The sequence below is a fragment of the Pieris napi genome, chromosome 1 (assembly GCF_905475465.1).
Source record: "Pieris napi chromosome 1, ilPieNapi1.2, whole genome shotgun sequence".
NCBI lineage: Eukaryota > Metazoa > Arthropoda > Insecta > Lepidoptera > Pieridae > Pieris > Pieris napi.
Genome location: NC_062234.1, coordinates 426977 through 449223, shown reverse-complemented (window position 1 = coordinate 449223; position 22247 = coordinate 426977). Strand labels below are relative to the sequence as shown.

The 22247-nt window shown below is 32.5% G+C and overlaps 4 protein-coding genes across 7 annotated transcripts; 2 read left to right on the top strand and 2 right to left on the bottom strand.

Annotated features, from left to right (window-relative positions):
* Positions 1-674: 674 nt before the first annotated feature.
* On the bottom strand, positions 675-5093 carry LOC125049321 (TRAF3-interacting protein 1). Of its 3 annotated transcripts, XR_007116989.1 has the most exons (7): positions 4678-5090; positions 4368-4485; positions 3363-4300; positions 3141-3284; positions 2848-3059; positions 1088-2764; positions 675-808 (listed from the first exon to the last, which is right to left on the bottom strand). XR_007116989.1 is itself a non-coding variant. In XM_047648495.1 (6 exons), the coding sequence occupies exons 1-6, from the start codon at positions 4810-4812 to the stop codon at positions 2608-2610; spliced, it is 1704 nt and encodes a 567-aa protein (XP_047504451.1). In that variant the 5' UTR covers positions 4813-5093; the 3' UTR covers positions 1027-2607. The 3 variants fall into 3 exon arrangements, 2 of the variants coding, with proteins under 2 accessions (XP_047504451.1, XP_047504437.1); XM_047648495.1 differs by lacking the exon at positions 675-808 and having other exon boundaries at positions 1027-2764; positions 3363-4296; positions 4364-4485; positions 4678-5093; XM_047648481.1 differs by lacking the exon at positions 675-808 and having other exon boundaries at positions 1027-2764.
* A 227-nt stretch (positions 5094-5320) lies between these two features.
* On the top strand, positions 5321-10644 carry LOC125049316 (protein suppressor of hairy wing-like). Its single transcript, XM_047648468.1, has 10 exons — positions 5321-5714; positions 6059-6346; positions 6577-6727; positions 6846-6955; positions 7312-7499; positions 7681-7802; positions 8334-8542; positions 9169-9345; positions 9455-9577; positions 9762-10644. The coding sequence occupies exons 1-10, from the start codon at positions 5493-5495 to the stop codon at positions 9960-9962; spliced, it is 1791 nt and encodes a 596-aa protein (XP_047504424.1). The 5' UTR covers positions 5321-5492; the 3' UTR covers positions 9963-10644.
* Positions 10645-14981: 4337 nt separating this feature from the next.
* LOC125049941 (3'(2'),5'-bisphosphate nucleotidase 1) lies at positions 14982-16927 on the top strand. Of its 2 annotated transcripts, XM_047649488.1 has the most exons (6): positions 14982-15275; positions 15348-15461; positions 15544-15688; positions 15799-15903; positions 16179-16462; positions 16619-16927. In XM_047649488.1, exons 1-6 carry the CDS (start codon positions 15156-15158, stop codon positions 16877-16879), a joined length of 1029 nt encoding a protein of 342 aa, XP_047505444.1. In that variant the 5' UTR covers positions 14982-15155; the 3' UTR covers positions 16880-16927. The 2 variants fall into 2 exon arrangements, with proteins under 2 accessions (XP_047505444.1, XP_047505453.1); XM_047649497.1 differs by lacking the exon at positions 15799-15903 and having other exon boundaries at positions 14984-15275.
* LOC125049933 (4-coumarate--CoA ligase 1) lies at positions 16856-21717 on the bottom strand. The gene is made up of 9 exons (XM_047649477.1): positions 20866-21717; positions 20567-20774; positions 20073-20391; positions 19695-19878; positions 19413-19558; positions 18820-18946; positions 18228-18455; positions 17817-17987; positions 16856-17131 (listed from the first exon to the last, which is right to left on the bottom strand). The coding sequence occupies exons 1-9, from the start codon at positions 20986-20988 to the stop codon at positions 17003-17005; spliced, it is 1635 nt and encodes a 544-aa protein (XP_047505433.1). The 5' UTR covers positions 20989-21717; the 3' UTR covers positions 16856-17002.
* Between the last annotated feature and the right edge of the window lie 530 nt (positions 21718-22247).

Below are 22247 nucleotides of genomic sequence, written 5' to 3'. Positions count from 1 at the left end.
CATTTTTCTTGTTATTTACTGTTTACAGAATGTTTTATAGCATAATCCTTGATTTTTGTTCATTATTAGTCCTACTTTTCACTTTCCACACTCAGTTTTAGTATCTTAAAGTTTAACCAATCTGGTGCCTTTTTAAATGTTTTAGGACTGCTATATACTTTTTGTGGAAAATAACATACTAGGCCAACAACATAAAATTATTGTATCTCTATGTAACAGTTCTCTTCTGTAATGTTATTAGTATTGTTATTATAGTAAAGGGTTGTAAAATCCTTAACAAATTCTCACGTAAGGTGCATGGGATATAATTATTTCTACATACTTATTGCCTACTTCATATTACCTAGTTATTACAAGAAATTTTTTGAACTTTGTTTCTAATACATAAAACCTTTGTAACAAACACATAACTTAATAATAACAGGATTCAATAACATGTAATTGAAAGAAATAATCATTAGTAATTTTTTACAATGTCATGTTTTAGAAAAAGATCCAATACACTATGAAACAAAACATTTTTTTAAAATAATTTAAAGTTCTTTATCATCTACATTCCTGTCTAGAATGAAATATAAAAGTCTGATAGTATAAGAGATATTAGGACCTACTCTGAAGGTGGAGAGTGAGAGGGGTCATTTGACTCATCGCAGACACTCACATAGCAGCCTCGGCTAACTCTTGCCCTTCTCTGGCCTTTAAGCATATTTGCTGCTTGTTCGATACGCATGACAAGTCTATGTTGGTTCTCTAAACGTTCCAAGCAATTCTTGCATATTGTTTTAGGTAAAGGATCTGAACGAGATACCTAAAATTAAAACAATTAAAGTTACAAACTTATTAACATATTTTAAAATAAATAAATTATATAAAATTCTACTAACGTTTATTGACAGATATCGATTAATTTTTTCGGAAATGCATAATCGTATGCCTTCCTCTCCATATATATGAAGCACTACACGATGCATTTCTGAACACAATCTGCATATAAATCCCGTCAAAACACCTTTATCTAAGCTACCCATAGTTTTTTATTTTTACTGATAAATGCTATTTCAATATTTATTATATCACATTAACTTACGAAGTAGAATCAGAGTTAAATCATAATAATGCAATTAGAAATTTATCACATATCAAAGAAGTGTGGACATAAATGTCTTTAAATAATATAAGAATTATACTTGATAAGTTGATAGCAAAGCAGTAATGAAAAACAACAGCACAGATGAAGGCAGAAGTAGTAGTTATTACTTAGTAGAGAGTTCAGACTAGAGTAAAAACTAAAAACCAACAACAACACCACACAGACCACAATTTCAATGCACACGGTGCACAGCATAGCTAAGCATATATTATGTAATAAAAACTACAATCTGATGGCCAAAAGTTTCATAGAAAGCCATAATATAAAAAAAAAGTTTCATAGTTAATTAACGTATAAGGCTACCCTCTAATAGGCATTTTCAAAATTCGTCAGAGAAGAATCAGAAATAATCGTAGCTCTTTTTGTTGAGAAATCCTATTTTTCATGCGAGAAATTTCCCACCACTTAAATTTGATATAACATTTATATTAAAGGTAAACTGCAGTAAAATAGATACATCAATGTACATATATATAGTATACAGTCATGTCGTCGAGTACCGAAGAGAAAGAAGTTCTAACGAACCTTTACGAGAGACTTTCGAATTGTGTATTGTGTGTAACATTACAAAAATCGAATACAGTGAGCACCACAAAATATATTTTCGATTATGCGTCTAGAGAAGAGAAAAGTATAGTTTCGGAATAGAAATCTCGGAATTGGTTTCTTCGACGTCATATCACATTTCTTCGGTGGCTGGTAATGCCTTATTGCTGGTGCTTATATTCAGGTTTATTTCCTACTACACCTGAAAGGGTATTCAGAATATCACACAGATTCAAATTAACTCTCTTCTCTCTCTTCAGTCAGTAGCTCATGTCTGAGCATCGTGGACAGCAAGGAAACATCAGGAGCAAACTACCTGTTTGCCTGTCCAGCGCCTTTCTTATTACAGTGTACAGTTTTGAATACGATGAGTCTTTCTCCTGATAGATCTATGTGGTAAGTAAACGGCCACGTGATCTTTCGCATTCTGTGTCACCAACCACGATCAGTTTCTCCAAGTTATTATCACCTCTGCGCAATGTATTGCCGAAATATTCCATAGTTAATTTGTATGCATACGGAATACAGGCGTTTGCGGAGTTGCGTGTTAATCAAGCATGAAATATGTGTCTTTTGAAACACACCTACTTCATACGAATATATAAGTTATCTCGACATAATAATAAGTATTTAATATATTTTATCATAAGATACTGAAAACAAACTCTTAAAGCTCTTATTAAAAAACGAGATTGGGTGTCTTTAACAATAAAAAAATTAACATTTATAAAAAAATAAACTTACATTAGATATTAATTATTATTAAAATAGTGATTTATGAAATTACCCTAAAATAAATGACGATTTGGTGTGGTATCCTAAAGTTTACCTCAAGTATTAAGTGTATATACTTATCAACAATTTCAATAGCTATAATAATGCTACTATTTTTATTTCATTATTTAACTACTTTATTTAATATGCTCATTCGCTAGTAACTTGTCAATTTTTGTATTATTTTTATAAACAATTATTTTCATAGTGTCAATTTTTTTATATTTTTCTGAAATGTCCATTTCCAACTGTGTTGACTTTACGCGCAGTGGCGCAATTATCTCCTCATTTAATCTGAAAAATGTGGTGAAATTATATCCCCCTGTAAGAGCCTATTAATCCAAAACCATTAAAATATGAATGTATAAAATACTAACGCTTTCTGTTTTAACAACTTTTTTGTTGTTTCGTTATAAATCTGCAACCACTGAGACAATTCTTGGCGCATGACTTCAACGTCTTCTTGAATATGATCAAGAATTTTCCCCAATGGATTTGCGACACGAGACAGTGCTTGAACATTAAACCGTATTTGTTCTATCTCTCTACTGAAATCATCTCTAGTTTTCTGTGATCCACTTGTCCAGTCCTGTACGGTAAAAATGTAACAAGTATTAAGTAGATATAAGTAAAACAATGCAAACAAAATTATCAATAGACCAAAACTTACAATTTCAGTTTTATTAACTTGGGTAAATTCTTTTTGTGAATCTAAAATTTGTTGAACCAAATGACCGTGTTGGTCTAAGTCATGCGCGTGGTGAGATTTAATATCATCAGTATAATTTTCTATAACCAATGTAGATTCTTCGTCCTATAATAAATTCATAGCACAATTAAATAATAAAGGTGTAGAAAATCAGCAGAGTAAACGTAACACTTTTATATCTACCTCTTCCAGCAGCACATTTTCTGAAATAATATTAACTTTACCAATCGCAATATTTTCAGCATCGGGTAGAGTCCTGTAATCTTGTTTATCTCGCACTTTAGGTGCACCTGGACGGGACGACGAAGGTCTGACACTAGAAGGTCTATTACTGGTAATATAATTTTCTATACTGGCATTAGAAATTTCCATATTTTTAAATTTTTCAGGTTCTCCTTGGGATTTTGTATCAGAATAATCTGCCGTTTTTGAATTTTCATTAAAACTTCGATCTGATATTTTCTCAACTTCAATTTTTTCAGGATTGACAGGGTCATAATTAGTACTATTAACGCCATGCTCTACTGATTCAATTTCTTTATTGGTCTTAGGATAGATAGAAGTATCAGATTCTGGAAATTCTATGCATTCTCTATCAACGTTTTCTTGCCCATCATTGCTGCTATTTTTATCACTGATTGTATCTATATTATCATTTTGTATAGCTCCGGCTAAAGGCAGAGTTTCTTTAAGAGGATTAATATTATAATTATTATCATTGCGTGGAACTTCTTCATTGATATTCTCTTTGATATTGTCATGCAAAACTTTATGTTTTTTTCCCTTGACATCTTTAGCGTCGGTTAAGATTTGTTGTGAAATATTTTTGGATGAGTCTGGTTTTTGTTTGATATTATTTTCTTTTAATTTAATCCGTTTATTAGATGTATGACCACTTTTCTCGATTTTTGTATTTTCTTTTGACTTAGATATTTCTTTCCCTTTAGAAACATTTTTCTTGTCGTCAGTGGTTTCTCGAGATTTTCTGACAGCATCTTTTGATGTAAGTTTTTTATCTAAAGCTTCTGCCAAGCATTGCAATAGCTCATTTGTTTTTTCAGGTTCTTGTCCAGCAACTATCTTTGAAGGCTTTACGTGCAAGTCTTTACCAACAGTTCTACCTTAAAAATATAATTACTTGTTCACTTACTGACTTAATGCTTTCTTACCTATGTGAAAAATACTTACTGATTACATAAATAACTTTATTCAAAAATGTAATTTTTGCTTCTCTGTCTTTGACATTATCAGATTTAAGTTCATGGTCTTCAAATAAACCTTCAAAAAATCCTGTTGATTTTAATACCTGTGAATAATTTTGAATACAAATATTTAAAAATTTAAATGTTATTCTTGTGAAAACTTAAGTGATTATAATCTACAAATTAAATTAATGTTAAAATTCTAGAAGCTTCCGTGAAAATCCAACACCTGGTAAAAAAGAAATGATGAAAATAATTAATACAAAGGTAATATTTTGTATGTAGTAGGTACTTACTGAAGTTACAATATCGTGTAAGAAACGAAATGGTGGTTTTTTTAATAGTTTATCGGATAGTGGAGGACGTTTTACGTATTTCCCAAGAGACAATTGAGTAGCTTTTATAATGCTTAAATCTAATTCTTTTTCCATGATTCATGTTATTCTAGCTATCACTGAGCACTTATTATTATTTTGTAAGTATTTTAATAAAAGCAAAAATGTTACTTAAGTATTTATTTACACAAGTTAAAAGTACGGCTACTGAAGTGTTGTTTGTTTACAGTCTGGATCACCATGGAAACGGAACCATGCAATATAATATACTCTTTACCTCAAACATCAATAATCAAAACTACCTGCATTAAAAAAGCAACAACTTGAGTTTTACTCAAAATAACCTAGCCTTGGTTAGATGAGATAATTAAGATGAATTAATTATATAAATCCCTATAATAATGACAGCCAAAGAATTTTCCAATAAGGTTCGCACCACCTTGCAAAGAAAAACATTCGTGAAATTTAGCCGTCTCATTCTCTCATAAGTGTGACTTATTGACGTTTAGAGCCAAATAGCTATTAGCTAGTATCGTCGTCTTTCGTCACAGTCGTATGCCATACCTCTCTAGTCTGTTAACTCTATTATAATTTATAATATATACTCTGTGTAGACTGTAGTTACTCCATTTAAAATTTTAAAGCAAGGATAGTATAGCATGGCCATAATTAAGCAAATAGCGCCTGAATGAAAGTAATATCAAAGACTAAAGTGTAAGTTTGTTCAAATAGAATAATAAGTTATTTTAGGAGTGCTTTTATAATTTTCTAAAAAAATGCCTCCTAAACGCAAAAGAGGACGGCCACGTCATAAATTATCTCAGCCATTAAACTCAAGGCAAAATTTAGTTTTTGAGAATGACATCGAAGTGTCGGAAAATCTGAGCAAAGAAGTTATGGAATATATTTGCTCCTATTGTAAGAAATCCTTTAAGAAGAGGCAATATTTGATTGCGCATGTCAATAGCTGTGGGAATGATACATTACATGAAGAGAAGGTAGGAAATATTACGTGAAGAATGAAGTTAAAGGAACAAATTAATACACATATTCTTCTATCTTATTTCAAATACAATCCTATATCATTTGTTTATTTGTATTTTGCGTAGGAAAAATTATGACTTCATATTTATATTATTATGTACTTACTTCCTGATATTATGTTAGTATAGAGTCAATGTGTATATTTAAACTCTGCAACTAGTAATACAAATGTAATAATGGATTATTGCTGATACTAGTAATACTAATGTAACAATTGATTATTCATGATTAATAACTTAAATTTAGTTCTAACTTAATCAAAGTTTACCTAAAAAGTGCTGTTTTTTATTTGTTTCAGCCTAAATTACACTGTCCTAAATGCTCTAAAGTATTTGTGTTTAAGAAGAGCTATAAAAAACATGTTGAAAATGAGCATTATGAAGGTCCTGATGGGGTTTGTTGTGAACACTGCTCTGTTATTTGCCCAAATAAAGAAATTTTACAAGATCATTTAGATAAGAAACATAACTCAGGCACATATTCATGTCAGTTCTGTACTCAGACTTTTGTAAGAAGAGCACATGTAACTCGTCACATGTTGCAAAAAGGCTGTGATGGCCGGAAGCTTCGTGAATTTTCTTGTGGTGTAAGTTAAATATAATATATTATACATAGAAAACTCACATGTTTTTTTCTGCTGTGTATTATAATAAATAATTATGTAAACCTTAAAAAACAGTAAGTGATTTGTTAAAAAGGCTGAGTGCAACTGGCTGCCTTCTCAGTAATCTCTTCCAGACCCCCTAAATAAATCTTTTAATATGGTATAAATTGAATAACATAACAACTATATATATTTGAACTTATAATTTCTAGATATGTTCTGCAAAATTTTCAAGAAAAGATAATCTTTTGGTACATCTTCGGCTACAACATATCATGAACAAAAGATTTCAGTGCAAGATGTGTGATTTTTCAACAAAGAATTTCTCAAAACTCATTCTTCACTCACAAAGAATACATTTACGTAAGTAAAACTTATTGGTATATTTTTTTAAACGTGTAAATAATACACTAAATGTAGTAATGTATATATACAATATAAACTTGTACTATAAATGATGAAACTTCCCATCTTATTGTAGCCAAGCCTTTACAATATGAATGTGATTACTGTGGGAAGTTAACAAAGTCTAGAGGCTCATTGACAAAGCATCTCGAGATTCATGGTGATAAGAAATATGCTTGTGAAGTGGTAAGTGGTCTTTCTATGATTTTAATACATACTTGAAAGGTAAATGTAAATATTAAAAAAAATGTTCTATGGCTAAAACCATTTTTTATACAGCCTTACATTAACTCTACTTCTTTACTCTACTCGTTATTGATTAGACTTTACATTTTATTTGCTGCTGTGGATGTTGATTAATGGTAAGTTTTTTAAAACTAAGGCCTAGGAGGCGATTACCACTTTTAGACAACTTTTCAGGTTAAAGGTAGCCAATCTATTATTAAGATATTTCTTTGTATACATATTTCCAGATTAGATTTTTTGTTTAAGCTGAAAATTCTTTTTAATTATTATACTTTCCTATAAACTGGCATTTGCAGTGTGGCTACAGCACATACACAATTGAGGTGATGCGGCGTCATACATTGACACATGTCGAGGATAAGCCCTACAAGTGCAGTATCTGCTCCAACTCCTTCATACAGAAAGCCCAGCTTTTGAGGCACCTTAATCAACATATGGAATTTGTTTGCAATATTTGCCCAAAACGCTTCAAGACCAGAGAGGAGTAAGTTTCATTCATTTGTAAATTTGTACAAATCCTTACACTACTTTACATTTGTATCACACATAAAAATAAAGGTTACTATTGATTTATAAAAATAGTATAATAAAATTTATAAAGCTGTCAAGCTTAGAGTTTATTTCAGAATCTCGCAGAATTCATATATTAATTATGTTTTTTAAAGGGCCCAAATTCACGAAGCACAGCATGATCCAAACGATCTTTCATGCCCATTCGAAGACTGCAGTGAAAAAAATTTCAAAAATGAAGAACATCAATCCATTCATATAAAAGAACACCTCCAAGGTACTTGTGTCAACTTATAAAATAATATGCTCAACTTTATTAAGTCTATTTTAAAGAAACTTATTTTTTGTGTCTAAACTGGTTATTATAATGTACTAATTGTCTATAAGCTTCATATAGGTAGTGATTAGTGAATATTCGCATTTTAAAAAGCAAATATTTGTTCATTGGTACATAGTTTTTAACCCAACAGCACACATAGACACACATAGACATAGACATACTAAAAATATCTGTAGCAACTAGCATGATATTTCAAGCTATGAGGATATTAAACAAAGTATGAAAGTACCGACTGCAGCAATATCTGCCGGGCCAATTTGTCCGATTCATCGAAACCGTCCAGGGCGCGACCCAAACGCATACAATTTTTTTTTATTCAAATCGATCCAGCCGTTTAAGAGGGGTACAGTGACATACACACGTACAGTAGAATTATATAAAGATTATCCGAAATCGGCTTTTATTAGTCGTACATTAAGATATCATTACAAAATGTGACTCCAACCAACGACAGCCAAATGTTTTTAGCGTTCAAGTGCGAGGTGTGCGGCAAACCCTTCGAGAAGGAAATCAACATGCGTCGTCACGTGCCCACGCACGCTCTGGACCGTCCGCGTCGCTGCATGTACTGCGTCAACGCGCGCGCGTACGTCAGGGGCGAACATTTGCTTCGACACGTGAGGAAGCACCACGCGGACGTGTTCATGCAGCGCTTGATGCACGTACGGAGTGTGCTCGTATGTATTTACTGTTTTAAGCTCTCTTGAACATTACATTACAGACAAGTAGGTGAACAGCCTTCTTTGCCTTTTCTTCATGATTTTTCGGTCTTTTTCTTTTCCTTATGTAATCAAATTTGTTATTACAGTGTAACGAAAAAAATAGTTACGTTTGTTTGGTTTAACACAAAACCTATATATTAATTTAATGTTTATAACGCAACGGCCATTGTCTATCAGCTTACAAAACTAACCTTTTGAGATGCCGAAAGATCTATGAGAGACACCTGAGGTCATAAACAGCCTTCTCGCTATTCTTAATTTCATTAACACGTGTGCATTCTTAGATTACATTGCCTGTAGGGAATTTTGGTCTCGGTTACTAAACGCACCATCCTCACCTATCTATTATATATATATAAATTATTGTAATTGGTTAAATTTGTTTATTTTTATCTTCGTTTAACGAAAAAAAAGGTCGATCTTTTGAAATTCGTTATAAAGAGTGATAGAGATTTTTTATTATTAACACCTCAGTAAATTAATTTTGTAGATGTTCAGGTCGGAATCTGCCCGTTTAGCCTGAAACACAATTATCTTTGGACATAAATGTGTTTCTCATTTATACGTTTAATATATTACAGGGGTCTTACGCCACTACGCCTCGCGTGACCACGCCCCGTGTGTCCAAGTCCGAGCTAGATGCGATCTTGAACATGTTAGATGCGGAATCTGACCGCATCATCGAGGACTACGGCACTGGCGTACTGTACGGAGGGCTGCAGGATATCAACGATCAAATTGAGATTGAATTACCGAAGGTGAGAAAAAAATTACCCTCTCAGTAGTGGGCCAATTATTTATAGAAATGTTAATATATGTATAATATTGTTTAGAAACAAGACTTTGTATGTATCCCAAATGTTACAGAATGAACCAAATACGCTGCTGAGTGAAGAGGAATTAATAGAAAATCTCAAAGAGCTATTGTCCAAACTTATTGATCAAGAGTTGCTCGAGGCGTTCGGTTGGCCAGATCAGCCTATTGAAGATGTAAGTTATTTTTTAATTGTTCTAAGAATTATTCTTCTCAATTATTCCATTTACTAGTGCAAATGATTCTTGTTCATACATTTGATGATGAAATATGATAAACAAAAAAATATGGGAGTCTCGAGACCGAGTGATGATACAAATAATGTATCAATAAACATAAGAATTCATTTAACTGTTATAGATATTAGAGAAGGTGATAGAAAACTGTGGGGCACGCCCGGCCGATCGCGAAAAGTGGTCTCGAGTTCAGTGCCTGCGGGAAAACACGAAGCATTTGTTTATCTACGTGGTCGAAGACAAGAATATTGCTAAAATGCTCGGCACACACACTATCGATCAGGTTATTATGCACATACTGCAGCAAGTCAGTGACAATGTGTGAAATTCCCTCTGCCGTTTGAGACAATATATATAAAAAGAAAGAAAGGGAGAGTGAAAAGTAAATACATAATATATTGATGTAGTTCCTTAATATTTATTTTTATAAAAGAAAATTATCGAGCAAGTCTTTTGTTATTACAACTTTTAAATGAATTTTTCAAATAAAATCATGCAATATATTATGAAGGGTGTGGATAAATTTTATATTAGATGTATTTTATCAATAAAATAAATCGAGAATTAAAATGTGTAAAATATAAATTGATTGTTTAGCATAAGGATGTATTGTTGAAATGTGCCTTAGCTTAGTTTTAATGCGGTTTTTATATAATTTTTTAATATCTATATTATCTCGGTGCTCGGTGGCATGGATAATCATTCCATTAATGCATTATGCATATTAAGTTAATTAAAAAGATCAGTTTTATGCGCAGATTTTTTATATGTTTTAAAGATGACCCGTTATATGTTTAACTTAAACCTCTAATATGGAATAATTTACCTCGTTCTTCACGACCTTGTGGTTTCTTGGGATCGCGTGGTACAAAATTCATTATTGAGATCAGGTTCGCTATTAGAAGTTAGAGAGGGTTCCGTTATTAACGTGTTTAATCAAACTCTTGGACTATTGTAAGTAAAGATATATTATTCTACTACGAAATAAAGTGGATTTTTAAATAAGATATCACTGGTTTTAATTGCCTTATTGTTCATATACAAATATGTAACGTTTATAATAAAATATATTGTAAGAAGCAATATATTAATTGCTTGTGTGAACTATGTGTCGAAATTTAAAAAAATTGCCTAGTCTGAATGTGAAGCTAAAACAAAAGAAGACTACCAAACTTCCGAAACTTCTAGTATGCAAAATTTTAGAGACACTGGCTGAGACACTATCTTTCATTTTGATCCAGTTGGCTGTTAATGTCTCAAGCTCAAGGTAAAAGTTGAATACAGTTTAAGCCCCAAGCGAGAGAATTATTTGTCTTTACTAGATTGATGGGTAGTGAGAGTGAGATGGGACCAACTGTAACTAAAAATTTATTATTGGTACTTGGTATGCAAGAGAGAAATACAAAAAGTTTTTCAAATCAACTGTAAGTTCGTGTTCGGCATTATTAATGGCAACGGCTGTAATAGGAAAAGGACAGAGATTTCCTGATCTCCGGCTTATAGGTGGCATGTACGTGTTCCAAAACCTAAAAGAATGAATGCATAAAAAGGCTAAAAAATATATATACATACTTGTCGGATACAATAAGTTACAGATCACAGATACATCAGACTCTAATCAGGTCAAAAATTTGATGAAAAACCTCTTAAATATATTCCATTGACAAACGACAGAGAAACGGAACAGTTGGACATTTGTTTTAGTGCTCGTTCAGACACGGCGGGAACCGCGCGATTTCAGAATCGCATGGAAATCGCGCGGGTCTTATTTGTATGAGTTATTAAGTATTCGTTCAGACATACCCGCGCGGTTAATCAAACCGCACGGTTTCCGCAACCCAACCGCCAGAAAATAGAATCGCGATACTCCCGCACGTTTCTATTACTATGGAGTCTTTACTTCGCGTTCAGTTGCATTGCGGCTACCGCGCGGTAGGCACGTCCACAGCTCGTGAGTTAGCCATGGATCGTTTCGACGTTGAACTATTTATTGATGAGGTGGAGAAAAGACCTGCAATATGGGATATTCAGTGTGATGATTATTCAAATAAAATAATCAAGAACCGAGCTTGGCAAGAGTTATTGGAGATATTTGGAGATTGTGAAGACACGTTGGAAAAAAATAATATACTGAGTTATTTATTGATGAAGTGGAGAGTTTTTCTTCTGGTGACACGCTTGCCTCATAAGTGTTTGAGAGCTTGAAATATCTTCCCTGATTAGTTTAATAAGTTCATCAAAAGGTTTTATTGACATTCTCAAATAGTCAAAAAAATTTCTCTCAAACATTCTTAAATTGGGATATAGTGTTACAAATTTGCCATGTGTCAGTCGATTCTCTCTGAATCTGCCTTTTCTTTCTTTCCTTTGTTTTCTGTATCAACTACAGACACGCAGTTCCTCTTCGACTTCCATCTTGAAACTGATCGCTAACTAACCGCCACTGTTTGAACAGTCGCCATTTTTGCGGTTCAAACCGCACGATCTGACAATCGCGCGGTTCCCGCCGTGTCTGAACGAGCACTTAGAGAAGAAAATAAAATTGATGTGATTGATATTTTTTTATAGAATAAAATTGGTGGTCTAAAAGGTTTTAGAGCACCTGTTGGTCTGGCGAAACAATGGATAAATACCTCGAATAAGAACCAATTCATCATCAACAACAAACTCTAGGTACAAAATAATTGAAATATTTAATAAATTATATACTGTGTTATAATATGGTCCTAAGCATATAAATCAGATAACAGAAAATTCCGAAATGCATAACAACACTTTATCGACTGAAAGATTTTCAACTTATGGAGTTATAAAAGCTATGGATAAATAAAGAGAGACAGAAGCTGTGGACCAGATGGCATAACAAATCTAGCTATAAAGTTGGAAGACTTTTGTTAGCAACCCTCATAAAAAGGTTATGGATTCACGAAAAACACCCAAAGAATGGGCACGGTCAGACAATTGTATGATGTGGGCAACTACCGCCAGATAAGCTTGCAACCAAATACATATGTAAATTCAACCAGTAGAAGATGGTTTTAGAATAGGCTTTTCAACCATAGACCATAGGCACGATTATAGAAAAATATAACGGCCAATCTTGCCCCCTATACCTAGATTTCCGATTTTAAAACACAACGTAACATGCTCGATGCGTAACACGCTCGATGCGAATGCTACATTACATCTCGTAACTTTGGTCAGTTCCCACCTTTTAAGCTTTCAAACCATATCTCACAAAAGCATGTGGAAAGCTATTGGTGAATATAATGTTCGTTATGAAATGATAGAGCTCATACAAAATTTGAGCATTGGCCTAATTACTTTAATTATTACATTATAAAGCCATAATGTTATTTTAAGCGATAGACCCTAATAAACGCCTAGCATCTTTTTGAATTCATAGAATGCAATCATTGCTTTATTTAGTTTGTATTGAAGGTACTTGATACCAGAGCAGTTTACTGCCTTAAATTTCACGGAATAATGATTTCATCATTGAGTTTTAGTTGTATGTTGAAGAGTTTGGGAACTCTCTAAGGTCCAGGGACTCTTCGGTTGGTAAACAAGACCAGTTAAATTTTGATGGATTGACACATAGCTCGTGCTCAGTACGCAATCTCTCAATCACTCGAAAGGCCCTTCTCATAAGATTATAATAGATTCCTTTTTATAGAAGTTTATAGCTTAGACTTGACTTGACTATTAGTCAAGACGAGTAGTCAATGACTAACTCGTTAATTGAGAGACATGTTGGCGAAGAGCCCCAATGAAATGTATAAATATATGTTTATACCCAATTGAACATTACCTAAAGTAATTTTTTGTATCTTGATGGCGTCATTCTTACTAAATAAATACTGATATTAGAATATTTTTAAATGGCTAATATTTACATAAATCATAAATTTGTACCACACCTATTTTTATTTAAAGAAACAAAATACATAGCAGAGAAGGTTCAGTTATGAAATTCATTATGGTACATTTTAATATATTATATTAAATATATTTCATCAAAGCGAAGGCCGCGTGGAGTTTGACAGAAATAAAAATATGCAGAGACGTCAGACAAGGCAATCCTTTGTAGTTTGTTAACTAGAATATTGGAAACGGTTCTACAGAACTATGAAAAATCATGTTATCCGACCTTAACTTGAGTTTAAAAAGAACAGTCATGTACACATGCATTGTCCATGTCTATTATATGGATGACATGGATTTTTAATAAGGCGCTTATAAAGAAGATTGGAGTATGACAAAGGGCTATGGAGCGTTCTATTTTTTGGGTAAAACTTAAAAACGGTGTAATAGCCTCAGAAACATAACTGACGTCGTAACACATTCAAAATAGTAAAGTAAAAATGGGTCTCATTGCCCGCTTTTGTGATGACAGCTGGGTCAAAAAGACACTTACTTGGAATGGCCCAAGAACGGAATGACCATGGGTAGAAAAAAGAGAGGACGCTCACCAGAAACTGCAAAGATGCTATAAAAGGCGAGGAAGGCCTAGAAAATGGTGACAAGACAAGTGGAAGAATTTGGTGGAAGCTTTCATTTCGTCGGAGGTCGTCTACTAATGTTAAACATGGACTTGATGTAATCCTGATTATAACTTGAATGAAGACTATTTTTATTTTTATTTCAATTATAGGAGAGGTAGGAAGTAACAGCCAGGAACGATATCTGAGTTTCGGTAAGGAAAAATAAGGCCGGCTTCCCGATGGTGATTTTGGAACTGGACGATCTCGATGTCTCGTGTACTCTGCTTATATTATGCTGGAGGAGCTATATCGTGGCTTAGTCAATGATAGACTTGAGTGGTAATTTCCACCACAGAGGCGGAAATTGTGCTGCTAGTGAAGCATCTTGAACACAGACTGTGTGGCTAACAAAACTGTTTATTACGAAGCTTAGATATTTTCCCATTTTACAGATAGATAACGAAGTTCCATTAAAACTTGCTTAAAATCCCGAGTTTCATAGACGCGGAAAGCATATATAAAGATTACGAAATTTATTTGTGTGTGAAATACTACTGCAGGCGAACTTCAAATTATGCAGGTATCGTAGGTATAGTAGTTAGGCTAGAAACAATTGACATTAAAAAAGCTCCTAAAATAATTAAGGTATACGAGCACAATATATGCATAAGTATTTTATTGTAGTAAGTATGATTCATATAATTTTAAACTATACAAATCGCAGTATATCAGCAAATACCATTAATAAAATTTAATAATAAATGTGATGTGACTGCTTAATATCTAGTATCTACCTTTCTATATATAATGTACTCTATGGTAGTGACAGATCTTCAAAAAAAGTGACATTGACATTATGATGAGTGAGCAAACGAAACCCCTACAAAGTACAATTTAATAGCAAACACGTCCAATAAAATTTTAGTTAACACCACGGTGATCACGACTGCAGGACCTTTTACAGTTTGTATATTTCATCCAGCTGTAACCTTTTCTGACCTTTTTTAAGTTATTTGTTATAGTTTATTGTTAAAATGTCGCAAACCGCTCCACTCATAGTGAGATTGTTAGCTTCATCAGTTTCTGTTGCCAACCGAGCTGGTAAAATTGTTAGAGATATAATGAGTAAAGGCGAACTCGGCATTGTGGAAAAGGTAAAATAATTAAACGTGACTGCTATAATTTTTAATGCTTTGACGAACGTTATAAACTTTCAATATTTTTAGGGTAAAGATGATTATCAAACAGAGGCTGACCGCTCTGCTCAAAGATGTATTATTGCCTCCCTTTCTGCGCAGTATCCTAAAGTAAGAATAATTGGTGAAGAAGAAGGAAATGAGGTAATTATATACTGCATTATAGTATTATCAAATTTCCAAGGATTGTATTCAAATAAACCCACCAAAAACGATATTTTTTCAGATTCAGTCTTCACATGAGTTCCTTGAAACAGATGCAGACAAGGAAATATTAAACTTGGAGTGTCCAGCTAGCTTGAAAGGAGTAAAGGAAGAAGATATTGTAGTTTGGGTTGATCCTCTTGATGGAACTGCTGAATACACACAAGGTAACTAAATTTGAATAAAAAAGGTCCCTTAATTGCTTTGGCATATTTTTTTTTTAATTTAACTTTAAAATAATAAAAAGAAACTATATATTTCACTCAAAACATTTTAGGTGCTCTAATGTTGAAGAGAGATCCTTGGGAAAGGTGGAAAATGTACTTAACACATCCATTTATTAGTATGAAATGGTATTTAAGTTTACTACACTCAAAATATGGTAAATGGAAAAGCATTTACAACTATTTACTAGACTAGGTAGTGTTTTCATGGGTTCTTAATGTAGAATGTATATAAATATTTTAAATAACACCACATCTATGTAAATTAACAAATACTTCGGGAATGCTAATGTTTGGTGCATGATCACAACTAAAAACTATGGATAAATTATAAATTTATGGCTTTGCATGATATGACGTCAATGGAAAGAATGTATATATTGTTATTAATTAATGTTATAATAATATATTAATATATTGTCATTTGTTTTAGGTTTTCTTGAACATGTTACTGTTCTGATTGGAATTTCTGTGAACGAGAAACCAATAGCAGGTGTTATTCATCAGCCGTATTTTAAGACTGTTGGAAGTGAAAATAAAATGGGCCGCACTATTTGGGGGTTAAAGGATGTCGGTGTTGGTGGTTTTACTCCTGGAAATCCTCCTGAATCTTTGATCATTACAACTACAAGAAGCCATTCAAATCCTATTGTCGAAAATGCACTCCAAGTTATGAAAGCAGCACAAGTTCTTAGAGTTGGTGGAGCAGGATACAAGGTAATTTCATTTGCTTACTAAAAAATCAAATAAAAACAAAAAAAAATCTTGTGAAAATGGCTTCTAATCTTAAGTTAATTGAATTCAACTTCTGAAGCTTATGAATTCCTTTTCAATTTTATAGACATCATTGAATTCAATTTCCTGGTTTTTCAGGTGTTACAATTATTAGAAGGAAAAGCATCTATTTATGTGTTTGCTAGCCCTGGATGTAAGAAGTGGGATACATGTGCACCTGAGGCTGTCCTTAATGCAGCAGGGGGAAAGTTGACTGATGTACTTGGTAATTTCTATAAATATGGAGCATCTGAATCAAGACCAAACAAAACTGGTGTGCTTGCAGCTGTCAATGATGAATTACATAACTATGCAGTTCAAAGAATACCACAAGAGTTAAAAGATAAGCTTTCTGCTTAATATTTATTGAATTATTTTTGGAGAAATATATTAAATATTTGTATATAGTGTCCATAGTTTTATTTTAATATAAATAATTTTTCTGAATATGTATAACAATTGTGTAAGTCATAGTTTATGGCACTATAGTTTGCTCTTTTTATCAGACTGTAATTGCTTCCTCAATTCTCGTCTCAATATCTTCCCGGACGGATTTTTCGGTATTTCGTCGACAAATATAACTCCGCCGCGCAAACGTTTCGCCGGCGATACCTGCAAAAAAATTGAAAAAACTTTATTAAAACGAAAATAATTTATAATCACCCTGACTCCACACTTTTTTAGTGACTCAACTACCTACTTACATAACATGAAATTTATCAAGTTAAACCGTGAAATAAATATAAAATCATATCAAGATCCAATATGTAATCACAAAGTACAATACCTATATCCAGATACATTATCATTTCTCTTTATCAGTTTATTAAGATAATTTGTGATACTTGTTGCTTAGTCAATGTCTTATACAAATAGATATAAATAAAACATTATTTACTTAATTGTATTATTCATATAGCCTTATAACAAAAAAAATGTTTAATCTGGGAACGGAACTATATTCGTAAAGTTATTATAATGCAAATGTTATTAAGAAAAACTGTAAAAATTAGAAAGAAATTCGTCTTTGTCTTGGCGTTAAATACATACAGAGCCACTAGTACCTAATAGGAGATTTAAGATTTATTTAGAAACATTAAGAATCAATATTTCCTTTTTGAATTAATTGTCCTTGTACTACTTACAGAATAAAATGTATAACACTACAAATAAAAAGATGGTGTTTTCATACATATTCTGGGATTAGCCGCTACCATGCGATTTTAACTTGACTTTGATAATATGGAAAAATCTATACAAATTATGAAGATCCTTTTAGGAAAATGTATGCATGTACCTTTGACGCGACGTATTCAGTGATCTGGGTTTTTGTCAGCTTGGCTCCGGGTTGTAAGAGCACAAAGGCAACGGGCAACTCTCCAGCTATTTCATCTGGGAGTCCAACTACTCCACAGTCTGCTATACCATCCATGCGGAGCAATAAGGCTTCTAGCTCAGCTGGAGCCACCTGATTAAAAAGTGACATGTGGAAAAACTATATATATATATATATATTCTAAAAGAATGAAGAATGTTGGGCTGGGTGAGAATGTAAAAAGAATTCGAGAAAATCTATATCTAGACTTTTGCCATGTTAATTTTGAAATTATTTAAAATTAAATGTTGCTTGATTTAAGTATTTTACTTTGTTAAATCAGAAAGTAAGTAACTGTGTCTCAATTATTTAAATGTTTAATAATGTTAGTACCTGAAATCCTTTATATTTAATAAGTTCCTTCAATCGATCCACAATATAGATGTAGCCTTCTTCATCATAGTATCCAATATCTCCAGTCCTGATGTAACCCTCTTTGTCCAGCAGAGCATCACCAGCCTCAGGATCTCCCAAGTAACCTTTCATACGAAGAGGTGATTTGATCCAGACCTCACCCTCTTTATTTGGACCTAAAGGTTTATTGGAATCTATATCTATAACCTGAAAGTAAAAAAAAATATTTTTCTGTATCTATCATAACAAGTACAAAAATTTAACAACTGCCGAATTTTACTAAAACTGGCCTTTAATCTATAAAAGAAGTCTTAAAAAATAGGAAATGTCTTTGAATTAATTTTCAACCATAACCAGTATCGTCACTTACATACGTAAATTGATTCAATGATACTCTTAAACAAAAAAAACTGTCGGAACTGAACCCAAGACCTCCGGGTTATACGAATATATATAATTAACACGACTCGAGCCGATCAGACACCGCCATCTAGCGTCCTTAATTGTGAATCTGGACAATCCGAGATTTGATATTTATAAGTTTTGAATAAACTACAAATTTATGTAATACCTTTATCTTCATCCCCGGAGCGGGTGTCCCACATGACCCAATCTTAGCTTTTCCTATGACGTCCACACAACACGCCATCGTCACTTCTGTGAGCCCATAGCCTTGTCTTATGAAGTCTATACCTGTTCTATAATTTATAGAACTAATTAATACAATATTCTATCTGATATATACTTACTATTTTCGGCTATGAAATTATTTAAGCTGAATCCTATATCCATTCACATGCGAAAAAACAGAAATAAATGTTTGGGAGTAGTTAATTAAGGTGTAGGATATGATTAAATTATTATTTTCAAATAGTTTTTGATTTGAATTCCTGTAATCCCAATCCAGAGAATTGTCTTAATTCCTCTGTTAGATTGACTACTAACTTAACTTGAAACTTGAAATTAACTTGAAAGAATTAAATGACGGAGATGGTAACAGACATCACAATCTAGGTTTTACATTTGAACTACCACCCATTATACCATTGGTCATTATATCATTTACCATTGAAACTATTGCCATTGGTATTTTTATATTTGAATGCTGAATGTAAATCAATGTGTGCATGTTATTCGTAATTAAAATAAATATTAATATCAAACCTCTCACTGATGGCAATTTGTATTTCTCTAGAAAGTGGGGCAGCTCCACACCACACTTCGTTGAGTGATGACAGGTCATACTTGGTCACAAGAGGATGTTTTGCTAAGAACACGGCTAATGGTGGCACTATTGTTGTCATGTTTATCTAAAAAAAATATACATTAAAAGGCATATCTTGCAAAAAAGATTTAAACCTTTGTGTATTTCATATTTTACAGTTTCAAAAGAAAATAAATTCCGCAATATAGTTTATAAAGGAAATCTTAATATAGTTTAAATACCTTATACTTTTCTATAGTTGCTAAAAACTGTTCCTCCTCAAATCTCATTAAGAATACCACTTCAACATGCAATGCTAGAACTGCCAGTGTTGTTATGAATCCATACGCATGGAACCATGGTATTAAGGATAGCCCTCTTTTTACAATGTGACCCTTCCTTTCTTGAGATGCATTTAAATAGTATCTGAAACAGGTAATATATATTTGTTTTATATGCTTAGATATTTATTTGCTTATCTATTATTACATACTTTTTTAAGCAAACCTTATGACTTAAAAAAAAATATAAATTTGAACAAGTCACAAATAGGCCTTGGCTTCAAAACTTTTAATAACAAATATTATTTTATGTAATTTAACATGTAATTAACCATTTACCTCATATGAGATGATAGTGTTAGAAAGTTAACATGTGTCAACATCACACCTTTTGGCAATCCTGTGGTACCTGAAGAACACATAATGGCCACAGTGTCTTCAGCGCCATTAACATCCACTAGATTAAAGTCCTCAATATTGACGTGGTCTTTAATTAATTCATCATAGAACAGTGCAGGTACAACGTCATATTCCCCAAACAGGATAAGCTTTTGAACATATTTCAGGTCCTTACTACAGTCATATATATTTTGTGCTGTTATTGGTGAGGTGAATATAAACTTTGGTTTTGTTATTTCTAGAATATGGCTTATCTCACCTGCAATTTTTTAGAATCTTTACTGTCTTATTTTTATAAAACTTTAAAATAATTTTATTTGCCCAGTTAAATAACAGTCATAAATTATGACCAATTTTTTAGGGACATGATGACGACAGCTGAGATAAAAATCCATTTATTAAGAGTGGACTATTATATGTTATAAATACCTTACCTGGAGAGTATGTTACATTAAGAGTAGATAGTACTCCACCACAGAATATTACAGCAAGGGATGTTGATGTAAATTCAAAACGGTTTTCACAGCTAAGTGAAACAACATCACCCTTTTTCAGACCAAGGCCTTGAAGTGCTACAGCTAAATTAACACTTTTCTGCAGAATATCTCTGTAGGTCACAGATCTATCAGTCTCCCCACACACCTGTAAAATAATTATACACCCATTTACATTCACATGTACACATAAAAGATGTTATTTTCGAAAATAATACAAATTTTTCTTTAAGACTTACTAGAGCTGTTTTATTTCCACCACTCTTAAATTTATCATATAGAAACTGTCCATAGGATAAGTGCGCTGGTATAAGTTCCTCTTCTGGTCCAGACACAATGTTTTTATGCACCGTTATTACCATTTTTTAAATTTAGTTACAATATCGCCAATGTATAAAATGTAAGAGATACTTATGTAAAATAAATTACTATTCTTTCTTTATCTATTATATATGCATAGCAAATGTAATACAGCTTATGACGCGATTAATGTTTGATAATTATATAAGTAGGTAGATAATAATTTAATGTATTAATTTTAACAAAACAAGAAAGAATTAATTAATAAAAATATGTACACACTACACATAACCAAATAGCAACAACGGAATAAAATCAAATTACAATGACACTTTTAGAATATTATAATGGTGTATTAATAATTAATACACATCTCGAACGAATAAAAACGATGTTTGCATACTCTTTGATACCAGTACCTAATAACTATGAAATATTTGCATAATTTGTACGACTAGGTTGTTTTGGTTATAAAGGGCCAAAGTCTACTGTGTAAATAATAGCGAGCCGAACACCGCGCGCCGGTGTAGCCTTAAATCAGTCATCAGCTGATGTCGTAACAACCTATAAATTACGATGTTATTATCAATTATTATCGACAGACATGCATATGAGAATATTAACAACGTGATAGTAGTATTTCTACGGTATTCAATGTGGGTACTTTGTGGTAGGAACTAGGAAGACTGAAGATAATGTAGATGTATATACATACTAGCGGACCCGGCGAACTTCGTTCCGCCTAAAAGTCTAATAATATCGTGTTAACTTTAGTTAAACATCATTTAGGATTTCATTAAGGTATTAACATTAATACAACTTTTTTTGCACATACAGAAATGTTTTATTGTTTGCCATTGCGAAAAAAGAATGGCAGTTTTACACATAAGGCCTCTTCTCTCTAGCGCCAATATTGCGATTTGCGATACTGCAGTCTGCACTCTGCAGTCATGTTAAACAATAAACAGTTAACTTTAAAGCAGTGATGCCAACTCCTACAAAATGTTCCCCCTAGAACCAACATTAAATACCCCTAAATGTCGACCAAAACCCCTAAAGTTTTTGTTGTACACTTGGTTTCAAATATGAATTAAAAATACGTTGAAGTAGTAAAAAAATGCTGCTATATTGATGTGAGTACATTTTACATATTTATATACATATGTTAATCAATGACCGAATAATATTTATGATAATAACAATGAGATGAAACGATTCTTATTTTTTAACTTTTCCTTCTTCGAATTCAGTTGTTCTTGTTTCTTGGCAGATTCTTTATGCCTGTTCATCATTTTCTTTTAATACATTATTTCGCCATTAT